This window comes from Ahaetulla prasina, chromosome 1, assembly GCF_028640845.1.
Source record: "Ahaetulla prasina isolate Xishuangbanna chromosome 1, ASM2864084v1, whole genome shotgun sequence".
NCBI lineage: Eukaryota > Metazoa > Chordata > Lepidosauria > Squamata > Colubridae > Ahaetulla > Ahaetulla prasina.
The window spans coordinates 295,585,687-295,609,694 of record NC_080539.1 but is presented as its reverse complement, the minus strand read 5'-3'; the positions used below and the strand labels follow the sequence as shown (position 1 = coordinate 295,609,694).

At 38.2% G+C, this 24,008-nt stretch overlaps 1 protein-coding gene across 6 annotated transcripts in view; it reads right to left on the bottom strand.

The window, feature by feature from the left end:
* The window catches only part of DGKZ (diacylglycerol kinase zeta), a 139,946-nt gene that overhangs the window by 83,796 nt on the left and 32,142 nt on the right, over positions 1 to 24,008 (bottom strand). For 4 of the 6 annotated variants that reach the window (XM_058161751.1, XM_058161749.1, XM_058161757.1 and 1 more), the window contains one exon: positions 5,040 to 5,138. The exons of the other annotated variants lie outside the window; for them this stretch is intronic. In XM_058161751.1, the coding sequence (XP_058017734.1) occupies positions 5,040 to 5,138 (99 nt within the window). The remainder of the gene's footprint in view (positions 1 to 5,039; positions 5,139 to 24,008) is intronic. 6 annotated transcript variants of the gene reach the window in all.

Genomic DNA, 24,008 nt, shown 5'->3' with positions numbered 1-24,008 from the left:
GTGGTTCCAGTGGTACTCGGCACACTGGGAGCTGTGCCTAAAGACCTAGGCAAGCACTTAAAAGCAATTGGCGCTGACAAGATCACCATTGGTCAGCTGCAGAAGGCCAGCTTACTGGGATCTGCTCGCATAATTCGCCGATACATCACGCAGTCCTAAACACTTGGGAAGTGTTCGACTAGTGATCTGTGATACGAAATCCAGCAGTTATCTTGTTTGCTGTGTATACTGTCATTTTGTGTAAATAAAATAATAATAATAATAATAACAACAGAGTTGGAAGGGACCTTGGAGGTCTTCTAGTCCAACCCCCTGCCCAGGCAGGAAACCCTACACCACTTCAGACAAATGTTTGTCCAACATCTTCTTAAAAATTTCCAGTGTTGGAGCATTCACAACTTCTGCAGGCAAGTTGTTCCGCTTATTAATTGTTCTAACTGTCAGGAAATTTCTCCTTAGTTCTAAGTTGCTTCTCTCCTTGATTAGTTTCCACCCATTGCTTCTTGTTCTACCCTCAGGTGCTTTGGAGAATCGTTTGACTCCCTCTTCTTTGTGGCAACCCCTGAGATATTGGAACACTGCTATCATGCCTCCCCTAGTCCTTCTTTTCATTAAACTAGACATACCCAGTTCCTGCAACCGTTCTTCATATGTTTTAGCCTCCAGTCCCCTAACTTCATTGCATCACCCAGCACAATTCAACCAAGCCTGAGTCAGAAAACCTATAAGGTTAGCTATGACCCCTACAGTAGCCAATAGCTTGCCACAGGAACAGGAAGCTAAAATTCAAAGCCCAAGAAAGGGTATAAATCTCTCTCTCTCTCACACACACACACACACCCTGGTGCTCGACTGCCCAGGACCTCAAACCATGCGGTCCTGTCCATCATTAAACCATCTTTCCAAACAGCTTCCATGTTTCCAGTGCCTTTCTCCCCACTTGGAACTGAACCCAGATGGACATTTCTTCCAATATGATGATGAAGTATACTCCAGCAACAGAAGGAGCGTATAGACTCTTTTCCCATTGCTTGAAAATATTTTTCCCCTTCCTCAAACCAAACTTGGAATATAATGTCTTTCTAGCTTCAGCAAAATCCTGACTAGCTGACAGCTGCCACTAGTGCAGGTGCTACTGGGTTAACTGTATTGACCCTAATAACTGGGAGCTCCCAGGAGGGAAGCAGGCAAGTTCTCATTAATGGCTTCCCTTTTTAAACGAACTTCCCCCTGAGAGCAAGCAAGGCTGAGTGTCACCGTAGAGGCTAATGAATAAATGCTATAGAAGGTGCTGTGCTCTACAAAGGAATTCAGCAGTATCCTCCTCTCTTCCCAGGGAGGCATCTGCAGGGATTTCCCCCCATAGGAATCATTCTGACAATGACCTGACACTATTAAATGAAGAAAGAACAAAGAAAGGTGTGATTAGCTATGAATACTTGAAAGGAAACAATGATTAATGGAGTGAAATTATGTAATGCAATGCATATGATCTCTCTCTGGGTGTCTCTCTCTCTCTCTCTCTCTCATATCTCATAGCCAAATTGGTGAGATAAAAACACTGCTTACTATATTCAACACTATATTGTTGAAGACAATAACAACAACATCACTTTTCATTAAAAACTAACCTCTCAAAAAGATCCCTATAGCTGAAAAGGATCATTCTCCCTCTAGTGTTTAATATTGAGCATTACACCTCCCAACACTATTTCTCAAGGCCCAAGTAAGAATAGAATAGAATAGAATAGAATTTTTATTGGCCAAGTGTGATTGGACACACAAGGAATTTGTCTTGGTGCATATGCTCTCAGTGTACATAAAAGAAAAGATACCTTCATCAAGGTACAACATTTACAACACAATTGATGGTCAATATATCAATATAAATCATAAGGATTGCCAGCAACAAAGTTACAGTCATACAGTCATAAGTGGAAAGAGTTGATAACTCTTAAGTCTTTCGCAACCTGATATCCTCCAGATGTATTGGGACTGCAAATTTCAACATCTCATTAGAGCTCTGTAGCATTGATTTTATTTTCTGTTCTACACGCCGATGAAATTGCAACTCAAGCTTTCCTATAACTTTTCCCTAGCAGCTTTGTAATACAATAAAAAGGTAGGGCACAGAACTAAAACAAGCAGCATCATATAATCCAAAGACCATTAAAACAGGGCCTCGATTGACTTGCTACTGTCAGAAAGCACAGAATTGTGTTATCAGAGAAAAGGTGATCTAGGGGGATTTATGATTTACACCATTAAAAAAAAAATTGCAACAAGATGCAGATGAAATACTCCCCTGTGCCCATTTCCTGGCATAAACACGGAGCTGTTTCCATCCTGAATCTTGTTTGGAAAGCAGATTGGAACAGATCTAAAGCACTGGTTTCCTTCGAGGCTGCCAGAAGCTGAGATACTAATTCTTTTTCCGTCATCATGCTTAAAAAATGAATGTTTAACATTGGCAGTAGATATCTTCACCACAAATCTTTTTTTCCCAGTACAGATTTTAGCATTGGATTTTAAAACAGCAAGATTTACTGTTTTTATGAGCCAAGCAAGTTTTGAGAAATATACCCTGCATATTTGACACAAACTGAAAGCTATCTAAAGCAATATATCCACATCATGTCTAATCTGCATCCATTCTTTGGCTTGATTGCACGATGGCATATCCAAATGAATATGATTTTACCTACAAAATACAATGCACACTGGTTATAGTGGACTTTCTAAGATTCAGTCAATACCTGAACAACTATGAAAAGATCTTAATTGCTATTGGTTATTAGCATTCTGCTGATACTAGGATAGCAAAAAAGGAGGATAGAGTTGCTACTGTCTTATCCACAGAAAAAAGTATTTTAATAATACTACACCTCTGTTTGGTTTCGCTTATCACAAAATTTCTATCATTTGTACCCTAGAACTGTGATGGTGAACCTATGGCGCGCGTGCCACAGGTGGCATGCAAGCGCCGTCTCTGTGGGCACGTGAGCCGTCACCCTAGTTCAGCTCTGCCGCGCATGTGTGTGCACCTCCCACCAGCCAGCTGGTCATCAGGTCTCTGCCGCGCATGCGTGGGTGTGGAGTGCATGCTGGAGGCCGCGCACGCATTTCATTTTGGGGATTCGGGAGTGAGCACACTTTGGGCACTCAGTCTGGAAAAGGTTAGTGTTGTGTCTTCAGCTCCCGAACCGGGCCTCCTGGCAGAGAGTGACTCTTTCTCCCGCACCTTCCCCCGCCCAGTAAATGCCTCAAGACTCAGCTGCTGACAATCAGTCCTGGTTAGATCCCAGGCATCGCAGAAAGGAAAGGCGGGAACAACAAAAGAAGGGGAGGGGCAGGCCTAGAGAGTGCTGAGTCACGGAGCCACACCCCACAGGGTATAAAAGCAGGAGGAGCTGCTCTATAGCTTCTTGTGATGGACAAAAACTGACTCTTGGAAACTTTGACTGCAATATTTTGAGATTAAGACTTTGGTTTCTGTTTATTTCTGAACTGCAGTTACGCTGGTCTGAGGAGATAGGAGAACTTGGCAGGCAATCGCAGGTTCGTTGCCAGAACTGATATCTGTCATCGGAGTAAATTGCTGGCAGATATAGTCAGCTCGCATGTCTGCTTGGTTGTGGTTGGTGGGGACAGAACAGTTAGCTATCACTGCCCTAGAAATTAACTCAGCTGTTTTACTGCCACACCTCTCCGAAATACTAGGGAACGTATGTGATTCCATAATGGGTTGAAAAATGTTTGGATTTATTGTTTGCCTTCTAGACTCCCATAATCTCCCTGTGGCATTCTTTGGACTTCCACTGACAGGCAAGTCAATAGAAGGTTGAGATGGAGGGAATGAAGCAATCCAGTCAAATCCAGTCAATATGTTTCTTTATAATAATAATAACAATAACAGAGTTGGAAGGGACCTTGGAGGTCTTCTAGTCCAACCCCCTACCCAGGAAGGAAACCCTACATCACTTCAGACAAATGGTTATCCAACATCTTCTTAAAAATTTCCAGTATTGGAGCATTCACAACTTCTACAGGAAAGTTGTTTCACTTATTAATTGTTCTAACTGTCAGGAAATTTCTCCTTAGTTCTAAGTTGCTTCTCTCCTTGATTAGTTTCCACCCATTGCTTCTTGTTCTACCCTCAGGTACTTTGGAGAATAGTTTGACTCCCTCTTCTTTGTGGCAACTCCTGAGATATTGGAACACCGCTATTTTGTCTCCCTAGTACTTCTTTTCATTAAACTAGACATACCCAGTTCCTGTAACCGTTCTTCATGTGTTTTAGCCTCCAGTCCCCTAATCATCTTTGTTGCTTTGACTAAGTGAAGTCCTGAATCATGATCGTTCTGGTTCAAGTCAAACCGTTTTTCAGCATCCTTAGCAGCATGAAAAACTTGCTCACCACAAGATACTGTACCACTTTGACCTCCTCTAAGTCACTCCAAGAAACATCATCTTGAATGTACGAAAAAAGTCCTAAATAATAAAGCTCACTGTATTTCAGTAACCCAACTTAAAACTTAATGACTACTAATTAACTTAATGAGGAGTGTTTTCTGAGCTTCATTATTTTCTTGCAGGTGTTTCATTACCCAAACTAGATAACATCAAACTCAGAGAGCACCAAGGAGCCCCCATTTCAACCCTGAACGACTATTCTCCTTTACTGATTAAAGAACTTAATGAACAATATCAATTTAAACATTAACCAAATGAATTAAGCATCTTCCAATAAAATATCCTTAACAATCAATTAATCATGAATGCAAACATAATTCCACATGTAAAAAAAATGTACATACATAAAGCACACACACTTCAAATCTGCACGTTTAACTCTGGCGCTGAATACTGTGGTCTGACCCAAAAGCCAGCAAGATATGCAGAGTCCATAAAGCGTCTTTGGATCCAAGCCCCCAATTAGTGCAAGGTTCTAGAGGGGTGCAGAGCTTTGTTCAGCAATAGTTGGAACTACAGATAGCAGCATTACAAAGCTTGGGCAAGCTAGTAAAAATACCACATACTTATATATTGCTGGCCTGTGCTTTATCCTGTGGACTCCCCAATGACCAGGTTGGCTGCCCTGAGGACAAGACAGGACATCCCTGTGAGACAGATGGAGTCTGGGAACACAAAGAGATAAGTCAGCATAGCCAAGTCATGTCCCTTATTATGACACACTGTTTTCTTTCTTTGAGCACATGCATGTATACACTTACACACAAAATACAGAAGGAGTACAAATCAGCAGACAATTCCCTTTTTCTGTTCTGAATTAAGACTTGTTGTTCCCTACTCCAAATACTCCCGAATAAGCACTCCTAAACTAGAGGTGACCAACACCAGAAACGGTAGGACTACACCTTCAATTGCTAATTTTCTGAAGTGTTAAAAGAGGCCATCTGCTAACATAACATACAGTCTTTTAATTTTGTTGCACTGAGACTTCAGGATAAGAAAGGGAGCAGGAAGGCCCATCTGGTGCATTATCCTGGGATGTCAGGGGCCATCTGGTACATTATCTTGTGAGGCTAGGCCAGGGGGGTTGTGAGGAGCTACATGTGGCTGTGGGCTGCCAACTTTTTATTTTACCAAATAAAACCTCATTTGAAATTAGTTCAGATATTCAAACGATAACAGAACCTCCAAGTGGACGAAAGGCAAAGAAGAGCAGAATGGTTAAGGAAAACAAAGGAAAAAGATGGTTCATAGCTAGTTCTGTCTCACCCACTGTTGGCTTCAGTCCCTTACACCAGTGGTCCCCAAACTTTATGGCATGGAGGCCCGGCTGGGGTGTGTGTGAGAGGGGAACCGGGCTGCGTGAGCCATGGGCCAGTGCGCATGCGTGTGTAGCTACACTCAAGTGAGTGGTGGGATGGCGCGCATTCGTATATGCACCAGCCTGCAACTCCTGCGAGAGGAGTTGCACGCACATGTGCATGTCGGCCCGCCGCTCGCAGGATGCAACTTTCAGGACCCCTGCCATACACAGCCTCCAATGAATTATTCCCACAAAGATATATGGCTGATATAAAAAGATTCCTCCTCCCTACTTTATCTAGTCAGTGGTTTGTTTTATAGCGGCCAATCATGATACCTCTGAACCCACAACACTGATAATCTTATCCTGCTTGAATTTTAAAAATATGTAAGCTAACGGTAACCAATGGAAGCAGTTTTCCTATGCACTCTTAAGAAATGCTGCCTTTTATCTATATCAATGTTTTGTTTTTGATTTACTTTTGTTTTTGCTACATGATCATACAGGCAAGACTCTAATGGAAGTATTCATAGCAAAATGCTAATAAATATCCAGAACTACTATGCAATTCAATGGGATTGTTTTCAAATTTATATGTAATAGGATTACAAACTACCCATCACAAATCTGGGATTAAAGAAAATTTTAGATTAATTAATCATTCCTGAACATTTTATTCCCAATTATGTACTGAAAGTTGTATTTTCAAAAACTGGACAAAAAGTACTTAATGAGAAATGGTATCTTCTGCTGCACAAAGAATATTTTCCCCTTCTAAGATGTTGTCTGATGAACTCGGTGCATCATATTTAAAGACTATATTTTTGCTCCATATCTATTGCCATGACACAATAACTATAACTTGAACAATTAATCCACTATGATCAATTAATATCCTAATTTAGTTGCTGAAACAGGCCATAAAGAACTGTAATCTTTTCCCTTCGGGGGGAAAAACTCCGCCGCCTTCAACAGGACCTGTGTTTAACTCATACAATCATCTACTGCAATGTCCTTCCTGTTGAAGACTACTTCAGCTTCAATCACAACAATACAAGAGCAAACAATAGATTTAAACTTAATGTTAACCGCTTCAATCTTGATTGCAGAAAATATGACTTCTGTAACAGAGTTGTTAATGCTTGGAACACACTACCTGACTCTGTGGTCTCTTCTCAAAATCCCCAAAGCTTTAACCAAAAACTGTCTACTATTGACCTCACCCCATTCCTAAGAGGTCTGTAAGGGGCATGCATAAGAGCACAAACATGTCCTGTCCTATTGTTTCTTTTCATTATATCCGATTAATATAGTTATTACATACTTATGCTTATATAAGAGCACAAATGTGCCTACACATATATATATATATATATATATATACATATATATATATATATATATATACATATATATATATATATATATATATATATATATATATACATATATATATATATATATATTATATATATATATATATATATACACATATTTTTACACGGGAGAAAAATTTTACACGGGAGAAAACCCGAACAACCAAAGACCTATATACAAACACCCGTGAAAACCTCAGAAAACATATATATATATGCTTATATATTATTATATAGCTACTTTCATGCTTATGCTTATATACACTGTTGTGACAAAATAAATAAATAAATAAATAAATAAATAAATAAATAAATAAAAAAAATAAAATAAAATAAAATAAAATAAATCCAAACCCAACACAGAATGCAGTAGCAGTTAATAAAGTCAATAGGAAGAAATGGAAAACACTTTTCTCGCCACCAGGTGGAGCCAGTTACCCGCTGAACAGATCTTGCTGAAAAAGTAACATCTACCAGCGGCTCTGTTGACACATTTGAAACCTCTTTTAACCTGGGCATGTGACCCAGATAGCAAAGAGTCCACAGGGGAATCAGGTGGCCACTCTAATAGAAGATGGTAAACTCCCCCACCCCGCTTTGATCATTACACCAGTTCCAACTTCTGCTGGTTATCATCCATGCCACTGATATTGATTTGTACTGTAATTCAAATAGACTGGGACAAGCTCTCAGGCCTCCCACTGTATGAAGTGACCCTGAAGCATTGCCTAACCAGAGCTTGTACAAACAAAACCAAACTAGTGAGACTGCTTTTGATCAACAAAAAAGTTCCATCTCTAACATATATAGAATTCTAGTTAAGACAACAGATTTTAATCCCAATGTTGCACTAAAACTTCAATTTGACTGAACTATTTTAACCAAAACCAGATGAAGGCTAATAAGTTAATAAAATTCTCTGTCATAACCATATTTCCTCAAAGGGGAGGAATATCATCTATTTACCCAGGTAGAGAGTAAGAAAAGTGTCAGTGACAAAAATCTGCAAGAATCATTATGACGACAAAAAGAGCTAAGGCATTTTTTTAAAACCTGAGAATCAAGATAATACGTGGAGGCAGCTCAGGCAGGGACCTTCCTGATTCAGTGGAATATGAGAAAGAAGGGAGGTAAATGCGCAATCTGACTTTTCAAAATTCTGTTATAACCAAACTCAATAAAGTATAATTCTGCTGTTTCCATGGAGTTGATTTTCTGGTCTGATCTACCTAGTGGAGAGCTGACAGTTCATGGGTCTTAATAGTTTTCATCTAGAGATTAAAAGGCAACCTTTGCAAATTAGGAACTGGGCTTATAGATAAGAGAAGGAAATGTACTGTTTTGCAAAATGTTGTGACTTACTAGCATCAGGTTGGCCAGTCATCAGTGGAAGAACCAGCTCTAAGGAACTTTACTGGTTTCTCCCAAATTCGCTGCATACTCTTGGTTGCCGAAAGGGAGAATGTTATGGCATTCACAGTTCCAAGTTAACCAGTGCGTAATGGATGCTACCAAAGCATTCTTCATAGAAAGTGGCATGAGATGGTAAACTCTTTTAGCTACCATCTCTTTTTATGGCTCTTAAGGTAAAGGTAAAGTTCCCCTCGCATGTGCTAGATATGTGCTAGTCGTTCCCAGCTCTAGGGGGGCAGTGCTCATCTCTGTTTCAAAGCCAAAGAGCCAGTGCTGTCCAAAGACGTCTCCGTGGTCATGTGGTCCACATGACTCAATGCCAGAGGCGCACGGAATGCTGTTACCTTCCCACCAAAGGTGGTCCCTATTTTTTTATTTGCATTTTTTTAATGTGCTTTCGAACTGCTAGGTTGGCAGAAGCTGGGACAAGTAACGGGAGCTCACCCCGTTACGTGGCACTCGGGATTCGAACCGCTGAACTGCTGACCTTCTGATCGACAAGCTCAGCGTCTTAGCCACTGAGCCACTGCGTCCCCTTTTATGGCTCTTACAGATAGTCTAATATTATGCTGCAATTTTTCTGCTGATTAGCTATAGATATTGTCATTGTTATAAGATCCATAAGACCTTTGCATACAATCTGCATTACTTAAAGCAACAATACAGAGATGGTCAAATACGTACTGTACCCATTTCTGTGATATTATGCTAGCACTGCCCTGTCTCCCTGTGCTACGTGATAGTTTTATATTTATACGTAGCCTCCAGGACAAAGAGATTGCCTACTAAGGAGAGACTTATGTTTACTGTCATCTGCTCATTACTTCTGCAAAGAATAATCTCAAAATCCAATTAGCCAATTTTCAAAGATATTTAATTTCACGAAAGAAGACAAATTGCATATATATATTCCATTCCCCTGAAAAACAAGTCCTGGGCTGAGAATTTCTCCAAGGAGGTGCCATCTGTACTGAAAGTAAACAGCTGGAACTCCAAAGTATTTCTCTCATTGAGCTAACAATTATATCACACTGTCAACTACCAAGTTTTATTAAATCAAAAAGGAAAAAAACAAACTTTAGCAAAAGAAAGATTCTAAGATAAGACAATCTTTAATGAGCTAAAAAATCGATAGATATAAAAAGGATTTGAGTGTCTGTAGTCTCCGGACTCTGGAGCAGAATTGAGGTATTTGAACTCTCAGGAAACAAAATCAATGAATGAATGAAACAAGAAGCATAACGAACTCTTAAGGCTGTCAAATAGTTTCATATATAATTGTAAAATAAGGTAATGGGGCAATGGTCTCAATTATAGCCAATTATGCTCTAATTGGCCAGGGTATCAAACTCCATTTCATTGAGGGCCACATCAGGATTGGGTTTGACCTTGGAGAGCCGGGTGGGGGTGGGTAGGAGCGTAGCCATGGTGGGCATGACACGGGACCGCAGACATGGTTTTACAAACTTATAAAAATAGGCTGGCGTACATTTCTGTGATTTTGTTTTTTTAATGCTTACTTGATCTACTGGATCACCTTATGAGAGATAGACCAGATCAAGAAACTGGCTCCATAGGAAGATTAGAACTATAAATTATTGGCATAAGCTAGTAGCAGAATTCTGCAAGCCTGAAAGGTAAAATATTATTCATTAATATTTACTTTTCCTTCCTTTTATAACCTTCTGATTCAAGAATGGCCTTGAATTACTCCGGAGGTCCCGTTTTGGGCCTGGAAGGCCTCCTGGGTGACTCTGGAGGTCCCATTTTGGGCCTGGAAGGCTCCTGGACAACTCCGGAGGCCAAAAACGGTTGCAGAGGGAGCATGTGCACCTTGCCTGCGCCCCATTTTTGCTAGCAGAGGCACCACGGGTTGGTCCGTTGTTATTTCCAAACCGGCTCCACAGGCTGGATCTAAGCCTTGAGTTTGACAACCCTGCTCTATACAGAACCATCCTGGATTAAGTTTCACACATATGGTTGTATTAACCAAATCAGTGATAACCTTGGCTGAGATTTTTTTAACGTGTATAATTTTCTTTGTGCCTATGGCTTAGTTTATAGTTAATATTTCAATGTACTGCACAAACTGGGAAAATCTGTTAATTCAGAATCCAGAATAAGCTTGTTACATGAACACAGTCCCTATGGATTTGTTTTTCTCATTTTGTGAGAAAGAAAGAAAATAATTTAGATGTCTTTCTTTAAAGTAACTCTGAAACAGAACTGCCATAATAGTTTCCAGTACTTTAAACTACAATAATCTATCAACCTCAAAAGTTTTTCTGCCATATGTGAGAAAAGTAATTATTTCCAGTGCAGAACACAGCTATCAAAGATCAGACAAAATACTACTGTGGAGTAAGGGATTCCACCTGCACTACACTTTCTTTTCAATAAATCTGAATACATTAAAATAATAAATACCCAAAAGTTCACATAGACCTAAAAAAAACCAACTGTCTGATGTCATTATGTGCATTGAAAAGATGCTATTTGATACAAAGCTGAGGAATAAATTCAATATTCTGACATGCTCATATTGATTGTGCAGAGGAGAGCCAATGTATATTATTTTGTGGAGAATAATAATTCTGAATTTAGTTTGTCTAACAGGGTGATGAAAAAGAAGGAGGAAAAAATAGACACACTTAATACCTTTCAAAATCCTACTATTTGTGTTCCAGTGAAGGCCATAACCAATACTGGCTATTTCAAAACAGCTTTATATTTTATCAAACAAATCTTGTTTGAAAAATTAAAATCTTGGACAATATTGCTACCTTTTAATTGAATCCTGGACCCTTTACTCATTACTAACAATAAATGTTCATTTTAGGGATGAACAACCAAGGCAAAACATGGTACACTGGAAAAAATTTTTTTCTGTAGAGCTCACCAATCACCCAAAGTCTTTGTCTTTACGCAATCTGCATTTGCTCTATGCTAGTGAAACATTATTAGTTTAGAGCTCCTTGTTTTGCCTTGATTGTTCAACCTTAAAATGTGTACTTTGCCTTATGTTCCAAAAGGAAACCTCATGAGCCACCGTGGAGCAGTGGTTAGAGTACAGTACTGCAGCCTACTTTTGCTGACTACCAGCTGCCTGCAATTTGGCAGTTGAACTCTCACCAGGCTCAAGGTTGACTCAGCCTTCTAACTTTCCGAAGTGGGTAAAATGAGGATCCAAACTGTTGGGGGCGATATGCTGACTCTGTAAACCGCTTAGAGAGGGCTGTAAAGCACTGTAAAGCAGTATATAAGGCTAAGTGTTATTGCTATTGCTTAAAGTATTGGAAACCAAAGAAGCCAACATTCAGGCCTACTCCAGCTATAAAAACTCACTGGGCCACCCTTTCTCTGTTCAACTCATATCACAGAATTGTTGTTATACAGAAAAATAGGAAGAGGTATGCTATGCTAAACACTCTAGAGGTAATAATAAAGGAGAATATTTGTAGCTCAGGGTTAACATGGGGTGGTCTCTGAGCTTGCTTGTTTTCTTGTAGACATTTCATTACTCAAACTAGGTAACATCATCAGAGGTAATCCTCTAGATGTAATCGTTGCTTAAAGGCCAGTCACTTGGCAACAATTTGAACTTACAAAGGACTCCCTAAATGGTACCTAAAACTTTAAACTCCCCATGGCTGCCCCCTGTCATGTGATCACCTTTAGGGTGTTTGGCACCTGGCTGCACCAACAGAGGGATAGTATCAAAGTCACATGAAGTGTTAGTACCACATACTGCTTTGGTAAGCACACACTTGGAATACTGCATCCGTTTTGATCGCCACAATATAAAACATATGTTGAGACTCTAAAAAGAATGCAGCAAGGAACAGCAAAGATTAGGGAGCTGGACGCTACAACATATGAAGAATGGTGGCAGGAAATCTGATGACGAGAAGGACTAAGAGTGACATGAAAGATCCAATATTTGAGGGATCGTCACAGTGAGGAAAGGTTCAATCTATTCTCCAAAGCACTGGAGGACAGGACAAGAAAAAACAGATGGCTTGCCCCCAGACGTTGTGAGTGTTCCATCGCTGGAGGTTTTTAAGTGACTGAACAGTCGTTTATCTGTAATGATGTAGGGCAGGGGTGTCCAAACTTGGTCCCTTTAAGACTTGTGGACTTCAACTCCCAGAGTCCCTCAGCCAGCAAAGCTGGCTGAGGAACTCTGGGAGTTGAAGTCCACAAGTCTTAAAGGGACCAAGTTTGGACACCCCTGATGTAGGGTCTCTTGCTTGAGCACAGGGTAGACTAGAAGATCTCCAAGCTTCCTTCTGACTCTGTTATTCTGCATTTATGGCCATTTGCAGAGTCCTGCAATCACATGACTTCCCAATTTATAATTTTTCTTGCCAGAAAACAGCCTTTACTTCCTGTTTCCATAAAAAAAATGGCTATTGCAAACAATGGGGTCATTTAATAACTGTGGCATTTGCTTAACAACCAGGTGTTTGCTTAACAATTTACACAAAAATATATCGTCAAATCAGGCTAGTCATGTGCTGACCCACTTAACGACTGGTATGATTTAGAACTGGGCTAAATTAAAGTCATGTCAGGGACTACCTGTACTTTGAGTTCTTTGAGTTCTTGAACAAAGCTGGGATACACAGCTAATTTTTTTTAAATCCCTTAGAAACAATTGTGAATTTTTATAGCCTTCAATTAAACAAATCATTTAATGTTCTACTAGACATATATTAAAATCTGCATTTATATAAAATCAGAATTGCTACAAATTTTAATATAAACATCAATCCATTATACTATACATCATTTATTCTGTTTTTTTAAAAAAATACGCTCCTATAATTTTAGGAATAATTCATTACAAATACTTTTCATAAGAATTATTTTGCAAATTCACATAAGACCAATTTCTGGTAAATAAATTTATGTAGGCTATGTACCCTTGACAGATCTTTCAGGGGGAAAAAAGGGCATGTGAAATTATTGTTCCTCTAGCAGGAGTGGGGGAACCACGGCTCTTTTATGACTTATGGACTTCAATTCCCAGAATTCCTGAGCCAAATATGTGGGCTTCTACTCTAGTGGGAGAAAAGCATTTCATTCCCATAAGTCATCAAGGACAGTTGATTTTCTGGGGAAAAAAATTCTGAAATTTTTATAGCCTCTTTCGAAGTTTACCTCTTTCTGGAATGTGATTGCATGGAGCTGATTCACAACAGCTGAGATATACACACAACTGGTGGCAGCAGCTTTTCTTTGGGAAAGACTCAATTATATTCCACCTGTTTTTCCAGGACAACTGTGAATAATGTAGGTCCACAATAGATTTTGAATTGGAAAACACTGAGTTTGTAGAAGACTATGTCAGCAGTAAAAGTTTAATGACTATAGGTAAATCAATAGCCCAAAGAGTCACACTGTACTAAAGAATCCATTTATTCACACGGATGTACAGTAAATAAAGAGATGTTTCTTCTTCATATCCCATCTTATTTCCAAATAATTTAGAATCCTGAGACAAAACATGAACAAGGTGAAGAAGATAAAAGTACAGAATTGAGTTATTCAGAGTACTAAACTCCAGTACTGTACTTTTAAATCTGTTTCACATTACCCCTGATTTTTGATGATTCACTAGACACTGCCTGTTTTATTTTGCAGCATATGGACTAGAACCATTACTGTAAAATTAAAGTTGACATCTTCAGCAGATGCATTCATTCTGAATCATTTTGCAGGTAGACAGCTCCAATTTTGTACATATATAAACACAAAGCCTGCATATGTATTGCCTGTCTTGGGAATTAATCCAACAACATTAAAATTAAACTGTACTTAAGAGGAATGCATTCATCTTTCTTAGCTTAACTGCATTACAGAACATTTTACAACTAGAAATTCCTGAATAAGTTATTTGCTGAATAAAATAAAATAAACCAGACTTTGATTTATGTATCATACATCTATGCAAATTGAGCCTCAAATATTCATCACAATATGAAATTAAATAGGACAAAACTGAGCTAGATGTTTCTTGATAGCATGTCCTTAAAGAAAAAAAACAACTGTATAAGAAGAAAAAATGAAAGCCCAGGGGAAAACCACGTGTGTTGAAGAAAAGGGAATGGCTCTCCCTTGCTTTAAATAAAATTATGAAAAGCAATTACATTACTGGAACCTATACAATCAATCAAAAGATGCAAAAGAAATGCAAAAAGAACCCATGGCAAAATAAAAATACATTCAAATTGCATGTGTTTCCCTTTTGGTAAGTGCAGTCCTTGACCTACAACAGTTCATTTAGCGTTTCAAGTTACAACACTGAAAATAATGACTTATGACAGTTTTTCTGTCACAGAAACACCATGTCATATGATCAGAATTCAGATCCCTGGCTACTGTCTCATATTTATGAGGGCTGCCATGTCCTGAGGTCATGAACTTTCTGACAAGCAAAGTGAATGTGGAAGCCAGATTACTTAACAACCGTGTTACTAATTTAACAACTGCAGTGATTCATATAACAACGGTGGCAAGAAAGGTGGTAAAATGGGGAAGAATTTGCTTAACAAATGTCTCACTTAGCAACATAAATTTTGGGCTCAGTTGCGGTCGTAAGTTGAGGACTACCTGTAATAGCACAGAAAATGGAAGTCAGATATCTGGTATATCCTCTTTGGCTAAAATGCTTACCAATGACAGGCAGATGCACACTATTTGAACCTCTGAACAGTCTCACCAGAAGAAATTCTGAAAAAAAATATGGGGGTGGGGGCTCTGTAGATTTGCACTCTTTGTGCTCTGGAAAAGGCCTCAGCGTATCATTTATCAGACTGCACTTGGCCAGGTTTGTGGCCATATTTATATTATGACTAAAGTTTGCCATTAGCTGGCACTGCCAGGAATAGCTTTAGAAGAAGTGCATTTACAGCTCATCAGTGACCATTAGCAATGGCAGCAGATAGTCCGTAGGGCATATAGAAAGGTTTTTAAAAAGTCTGCAGCAAGAGAGTGCAGATATGAATACAAACAGTCAGTTTTAAAACTGGAATGCCTGATTATATGTGAATTTATACACGTCTGCTTTAGCAACGGTCTTTGATCCTGATTACTGCTTTAGTTACTTTGGATGAAACAGAGATTTGCCCCTACTGTTTAGGAAGACAGCTCTTAAAGGATATGGCAATGAAAGCCATCCAATAAACAAGGAAGAATCCCTTGAAATAGATGCAGAATGTGATTTTTTTAAAAAATATTCCACACCTGAAAATGAGGTATCTGTTTCAGAGCAAACTGGATAAGGAAAATCACTGGAAATAGCATGTTCTGCAAGGTGATATTTCTCATATCAGCCAGAAAATACTTTGCTGGCTGGGAAATTCTGGGAGTTGAAATCCTCCAGGCTTAAAGTTGCCAAGGTTGGAGACCGCTGTACTAATAGATTACATAACCAGTCCCTGCCTTTTACAGAAAATGGCAAACAGTACTGTCCTAACAGATTAATGAGGGGGAAATTGAGCAGCAGCAATTATTGGATTTCCCTGAAATTTCAGGGAAATTTCATGAAATTGTTCTAAAGGCAAGTTTTGACAGAGGTCTAAAACAGCAAGTCAGAATCTTTAAATCTAAACCTTTAAATTGCTCCAGCAATATTGGCACAACCTTCATGTCAGAACCATGCAGGAAAATACCCAATGACACAAAAAGCTTCTACCGCCTTCTCTAGTGATCGTGATACCACTTGCGTCACAGCAGGTAGACCAAGGCACTCTTTATAGTGACCTAACAGCTAACGCATTTGTTGTTACAAGGGTCTGACAGGCAGGTTGCAATGAAATTATCATCCGATGATGATTGCTATAATTATGGCCACCCATGCATATAATGATCCTAGGCAGTTCACAACAACTGCTAAAAAGGAGAAAAAGAACCACCCTTCCCATTAGGCACCAGATCAACCAGACTATTAGCCTCCTGACTCAACCCCATCCTAGCCCAGCATTGTGGGAAAAGCCAAGTTTTAATGGCTTTCTGGGAGGCCAAAAGGGTGGAGATTGAATCTCAAGCAGGAGCTATTCCAGTGTAGCACCAATATTGTCACGAGAAATCGAAAGACAAGTCACCTTTGAAAATATAATTTATTTTATAGTTTATTTTTAGTCTGGATGTATCACTTTCTGCAGCAATCTTGCTGCTGCTGCTGCTGCTGCAAATAAGGATTGCATTATGGTTCAGATTTCAAATACACGCACATACATATGAAAACAATGTAGAGGAAAAGTTATCTCTGTGCCGAATATATATTTATACCAGTGCTTTTCAACTTTGGCAACTTTAAGATGTGTGGACTTCAACTCCCAGAATTCTCCAGTCAGCAAGGGATCTTTCTTTGCTTGTACTGCATGTTTAGGCAACACAACCAAAATAATCGCAGTATTTTATTACTTTTACCAACCATAAGAGACAAAGGCTTGATGGAGCACACTGGACAGAATTCTGCCCACGATGTCCATGCAGGATGTCCATTTCTCTACATTTAACATTTTCCACTGCTCTTGAGCCTAGGAAAGTTTTTTGTTTCACAGTACAAGTAATAAGATAAGAACATGTCACTGGCCTAACTGAAAATATCACAGGAAGCAAAATGAGAACAAGTTAGCAGATATTTATGACCTTTTGAAAGGAGACACTTTATTCTATAATAAAAACAATGTTTTAATCTAATATAATGTAGAGAAGGAAAAAGCACCATCCTAGTACATCAACCTGCTTTACTATAAAATACATTTTATATTGCCCCATACTACTAGATAAAGCCAGGATTTTGTTCTACTTCTGTTTGTTTTAACACAAAAATACTTGCACTTCAACTAATGATTTACAATGGAGTTATTTTAAGTGACTTGAAAAGATATACAAGAAACGCCTGATATGTCTGCGCGTGTTTTGATAGGATAATTATGAATTTTGCATAACAGGTGTATTCATCAGACAAGCACTCTACAATGAGAGACACTTATCAATGAAACCTCCTCAAAAGTATACTTTAAAACCTAATCCTTCATTAAGACAAAAAAGAAAAAAATACACCAAGAAATGGAAAAACATTCTTTGGGTAAGTAAACTAAACAGCATCTTCTATTCCAAAGAACCATGGTTAGATTTACAGCAGCCATCCAGAATTTATAAGCAATTGTAGCTCTATTTGAAAACAGTTCGGGGAGTGGAAAAAGACAAAAGGATCACAAAACTACATATATTTATAACCCTCACTATATGGTAGTTATTTTCCTATAAATACAGGAAGAACCTTTTCTGTCATGGCAACCCCACACCTGGAATATCATTCCTTCAGACATCAAACTGGCCTTATTCCTGTTGACCACCCTCTCTGTGCTTGAGGCTGGGGCTCTGGGTATGGAATGGAGCCCCCTGCTAATGTTAGGTTGAATGCTCTGGATTGTGGATTTGTAACTTTTTCCAGCTGCCAATGGGTTTTATACTTTTATATGTTGTATATTTTTATTATTTTTTATATTAGGAGCCACCAAGAATCACCTTTGTGGGATGGGTGGCCATATAAATCCAATAAGTAAATAAATATAGCAGGAATAACAACAATTGAGAGAGAATTGAGAGAACTAATGGGATTTACTCAGTGTTAGATAAAAACCTCTCATACACACTTATACACAGACAGCATAAACAAGAATCTATTAATGCTTTTCTATGTCAAAGATGGTTCAATATCCAATGAATACCAAAATGTATCTATTCCTGAGGGGTCCTTAGTACTCTCTGAGCTTGGTTGCTTTCTTGCAGATGTTTCATTAGCCAAACTACATAACATCATCAGTACTAAGTGTTAAACTATTTTTCTTTATAGGTCAATGATGGCTAACCTTTTCTGGACCGAGTGGCCAAAGCATGGGTGAACCCCCAAAATGCAATGTATATGCGCCCCCCGCATGCACCCTGCCCCCGCACTTGTGTGTGTGCCCCATGTGCCCCCTGTGCATGCACGCTCCCCCCACATGCACCCTGCCTCCCTGCATGCACAGTAGAAACCCGAAGACCAGCTGACTGGCGGGAAGCGAGCGCACATGCACTGCGAAGCTGAGCTGGGACGACAGCTCGTGTGCCCATAGAGATGGCTTTGTGTGCCATCTCTGGCACACGTGCCATAGGTTTGCCACCACTGTTATAGGTACTAATTCCTCCACAAATGCCAGACTCTAGCCAGTCAGAAGGTTCAGGATGATCTTGAAATGGATAACAGTTTTACTTATAGACTGGATATATGGAAGTTCCAGTTAAAATAAATATAAGATTCCCAGATAGTCTAAACCATTGTGCCTTAAATATACTAAGCACAGAAATGACTAAATGGAAGGCAACAGTAAACTTAATACCAAGTACAAAAATATTAGTAGAAAAGGATCTGATGTGGAAAGTAACAATTTTCTTCAATACATTTAGTAATAGATCAAATTCATTACAATATAAGTTCAGCCAGAAAATATACCACAGGTCAGGAGTTATATCAGATGTCCAGGAGATGACTAGCATAGTTAACAACAGTTCAGGAAATTGTTTACAAAAAAAGCATTTCCTTAAAAAACACACACCAGATAACTTGTTCAAATGAAGAAAACAAAAAGGAACACAAAATTGAAGAAATAAAAAAATATGCAAAATAAAAGATGCAATGAAGATTACCACCGCCAACAAAATTATATATATAAAATAAAATCATCAAGCAAAATGGACAAGTTTTGCAGAAGAAAAATCCACATGGCTTTTGCAAGGATTAAGTGACGATTCTTTCCTGAAAAGGTCAGCAAGCCTGTGTAAAAGAACAATCCAATAATAATTTTACATGGTCTTTCAAAAGATTTTTGATAATACCTCTCAGTGCTGCCAAAGATTCTGGAACTAGTTTAGCAATCTGTTATGAATTGATAACAGATTAAAAAATACAAATGCAAGTGGTATATTCTTGAAGGTTATAAACAATAGGTATCCAAGGATCTGAAATAAGGATTGCGTTATTACTTTATTTACAAATATTTGGTTTTAGGGTTGAGCGTTAAAATGGATTGGATATGGTAATTTAATGATATTAAAACAAAGGGATGGCAAAAATCCCCAAAAGGGTTATGTATTACAAAACAAATAAAATTCTGTATAAGCAAATAATATAAAAGGATCTATTCCTCTTTCTATTTTTCCCTGTAACAACCAATTTGGGAGCTTAGAAAATGGAAAGAAACAGGCAGCCAAGTGACCAAGAACCTAGATTATTTTATGATGAAATGTAAGTATGCTAGAAAGCATTAAGTATAAAAAGAGGTACAATACTAGAATCAGGGATTGGTTAGTTTTTAGTGTAATAGTGGAATGTTTAGTACAGATATATAGAAATAATTTCACAGAGCACATAATCAAAAAATAAAATTGCTATTAAGGGATATAGTGATAAGTATAATTTTATTTGACTTTAAAACAGCTTACAAAAATTTATGAATGTACAGTAAAGCTCTCAAGGAATACGTATCATAATGGTTACAAATGATAATTAGTTTTATGATAACATTACATCTAGGAAGTAATGTATTACCTCTAAAAGAGCAACATAATGGGCCAGCTAGAATGATCTGCTGAGATTCTTCCTGGGTGCTTCTTGATAAATACAGGTAGTCCTTGACTTACAACCAAAATTGGGACCTGAAAATTCATTGTTAAGCAGTGTAATCATTAAGTGAGACATCATGACAGCACCTAATTTTACAACTTTTTTTGCCATGGCCATTAAGTGAGGCATCATGTGAATTGACTTGCAATTTCCTGCTGGCTTCCGTACTGACTTGGCTTGTTGAAAGCCAGCTGGGAAGGTTGCAAATGGCAATAATGTGACCATGAGATGTTGCAACCATCACAAATACCTGCTAGCTGCCAAGTGCCTGAATTGTGATCAGGTGACCACCAGGGACACTGCAGTGATCAGTGAGAATCGATTTTTAAAGTTATTTTTTTTCCCCATGACATTTTATAGCTTCAAACAGTAGCTAAAGAAAGTTGGGGATTATCTGTAAAACTATACAATCCGAAGGATACTGTAAGATTAATTGTTAAGAAAAGTTACCCCTTCTACAGAGCAATTTTACCCGAAGGAAAATGTTGTTCATTCCTTGAAGTCCGAGAGTCAAATGGCATAAGTGGTTTCGTCCTGTTTCCAAATCACTATCCGATTTCCTACATCTCCCCAAATAGTGGTTATTTAAATATACTGTGTAAAAGATAACACAGTATTGAGACCACCATTTTGTTTTTAACTACAGTTCATATAATCACTGGCCTTGCTTGCTGGAACATAGAAGAAGTGACATAGGCTTTCATGAAATAAATGGTCATTCACACATAATAGGCAGGGCAAGATCAAAGACCCAAACTATCAAATTTTAGTTGAGCAACTGGGGCAGATAAAGCATGCATGATGGTTGTCTGAGACAATGACTTTTACCCAAAGCTAATCTGATCATATTCAAAGCAGCAACCTTTAGGAAGGGCAGAACTCCAGATTACAGCCCAAGTGAAGAGGCATAAATTTGAGTTTAGTAATAGCTCTCAGTCACCTGGGAACACAAACACAAAAAGAAATTGGAGCTCCAGAAGAGGATAGCTGAAAGCTAAATATAGAACTCTCCTTAGAAGCTGTGCTCCTGTACATGAGACACAGTGAGTTAAAAAAAGGAAGCCCATACATAGTATTTCTCCTCTAAGATTGTACCTGCTGCTAATTATTTCTTTTGGCTCAACCTTCCGAGCAAGGGCATGCTGAGCAATCTTCATATTCTGCAGAAAATATATTACCATGCGCAAAATTCAGCATAACAATCCCCAACTGTATGCACCCACAAACACACTTTTGCATTTTTAATGTGTCAAATAATATTCTGGCTGGCCAATGTTACTTGATATTGTGCCCTAATAGCTAACATTCACATACAGCTCAATTACTTATCTGGATAACATAAATCACAACGTTCACACTTTCTCCTGTATATCCATAACACTTTGTAAACATGATTACTGCACATTTGAATTAAATTGTGTATAATATGTCACCTTCTGCACCCCCTTAGGTTTATTTTGCCCAATATTTTTATTTCTGTCCCAGCTACAAATACTTATTAAATTCCTGTTCTGAATGCAGGAGTCTCAGAATACCAAGTTTTTTTAAAATTTATTTTTCACTCTTAAACAACATGATATATGTGCCATGACTGTCACAGAAACTTGAATCTCTATTTTACTAGGAAATTTAGAACTTCCACCCATAAAAAAGTAAATATTTCCCCTGTCCAGTCATGTCTGCTCATCTCTGTTTCCTAGCAGAGGGAGTCAGCTTTATGCAAAGACATTTCCGTGGTCATGTAGCTGATAAGACAATATGCTAAGGCTCACAGAATGCTGCTACCTTCCCGCTAAAGTGGTACCTATTTATCTACTTGCATTTGCATGATTTCAAAGCCCTAGGTTGGCAGGAGCTGGGGCATGAATGGTAGCTCACCCCATCACATGGCACTTGGGTTTCAAACTGCCAACAAATCTTACCCATAGTCTTCCTCAATAAATATTCTAACTATAGCAGGTTCTACATTCTTTGTGCCCACCCAAGACTAAACTGCACCAAAGCTCATCCTAGAATCTGCTTTTAAAGATCAAAAAGTCTCTTTGTTTTGTTTTGTTTTTTTGCACGTCCAAAAATAAAGATCATTTCAGGTACCTCACAAACTTTCCCCTTTTTTCTACCTTTCTCCACCAAGATGACTTCTGCATATACGATCACTAACAAGAATAAACCACTACAAATTAGTTTAAGAAGTTATATATTTTTGATGCATTACTCTTGAAAAAAAATTAGGCCTCTTGGCTTCACAAGCTTAAAACTTCTATCAATAAGGTCTAGAGGATTCACAAAAAATATAAGTTTCAAATAGTATTAGTATTATAAGTTTCGTATAGTATAGTATAGTATAGTATAGTATAGTATAGTATAGTATAGTATAGTATAGTATAGTATAAACAAATTACAAATTTACAAATACAAATAGTATTAGTATTCGTATAGTATAGTATAGTATAGTATAAACTAATTACACAAAACAAACAGATGAATTAAGAAATTACATTGAGGAAAATCTGTAGAATTTAGCTTGATATACAATTTCATTTTTTAATAAAATACAAAGTACCATCACGCACTTGCTCTGCTTCCCAGAGTTATCCAGTCTAGAACGTGAGTTATCCAGTCTAGAACGTGAGTGTTGTTCAAGTGGATAAGATGCCCAAATGCTCTGCTTCCCAGAGTTATCCAGTCTAGAACGTGAGTGTTGTTCAAGTGGATAAGATGCCCAAATGACTCATAGGTCATGCCAGATAGGCCTCATGTGAGTACAAATGCTGCACTAGTTATAAACATCATATTATAAAGTCCTTGGTGCTTTATGAATTTCATATTGTTTTCTCCTTGTCAATGTGCCCCATCATTAGCAACATATAATACAGTAGAGATGTGGATAGATGTCTCCTGACAGTTAACACTCAAATAGTTTGAATGCTAGTACAGAAGGAAACTAAGCTATATTTACTTGTTGTACTCTTCAGACGCTGCAGAAGGTATAAGCAATATTAAATCACGGACAATATAGATGCCAATATAATCCTACTAGAAAAATCTAAATGTGAGGTTTTAGACTGAAATACATCACAACACAGAGAGAAACCTGTTAATCAGCTCTGAAAACAAAAGAGTTCTCAGTCCATCAATTTAATCATGTTGTTTTTTTGTAAGCATAATGCATCAATGAGAAGATTCCTAAAAGAAGTCATTTAAAAAAAAATGTTTCAGGTGTCATTAAAGCACTGTACACCTCCTTTTCAACTGTTCTCCACCCCATGAAACCACATTTTAGAACAAGCAGGAATTACTGGAATTTCCCTTTTTTCTCTTTCTGCAAGTCTGCACAGTTAACTCCAGTTTCATTTGATCATTGATGAACAATACCTACAAACTTCAGTTCAGTTCATAGATCACCACAAGAGTCAGATGGCATTTGCCATCTTCTAAAGGGTGTTGAGAACGGAAACTTTTTTTTTGGGGGGGGATCTTTTTTTTAACCACCATTGATTTCTCACAACTCTTATTTAGATCTCTTGCAAGAGTCTTAATTTGTAACAACCGATGACATACAAAGCTAATTCAGAACTTAGAAACTGAAATGAACTGAGGGCAAGAAAGAAAAGTCCAGGTGTTTTGATTTATTTCATTTTTATTCTTGTCCTGTTCTCAAAGCCAGGTAATAAGCTTGCAGATTAGGCTGAGAGTTTAATTTATTCAAGGCTGCTTAAGAGTTTTATGGCAGAGCGCTGCACTAGGGCTTCCTACATCTTAC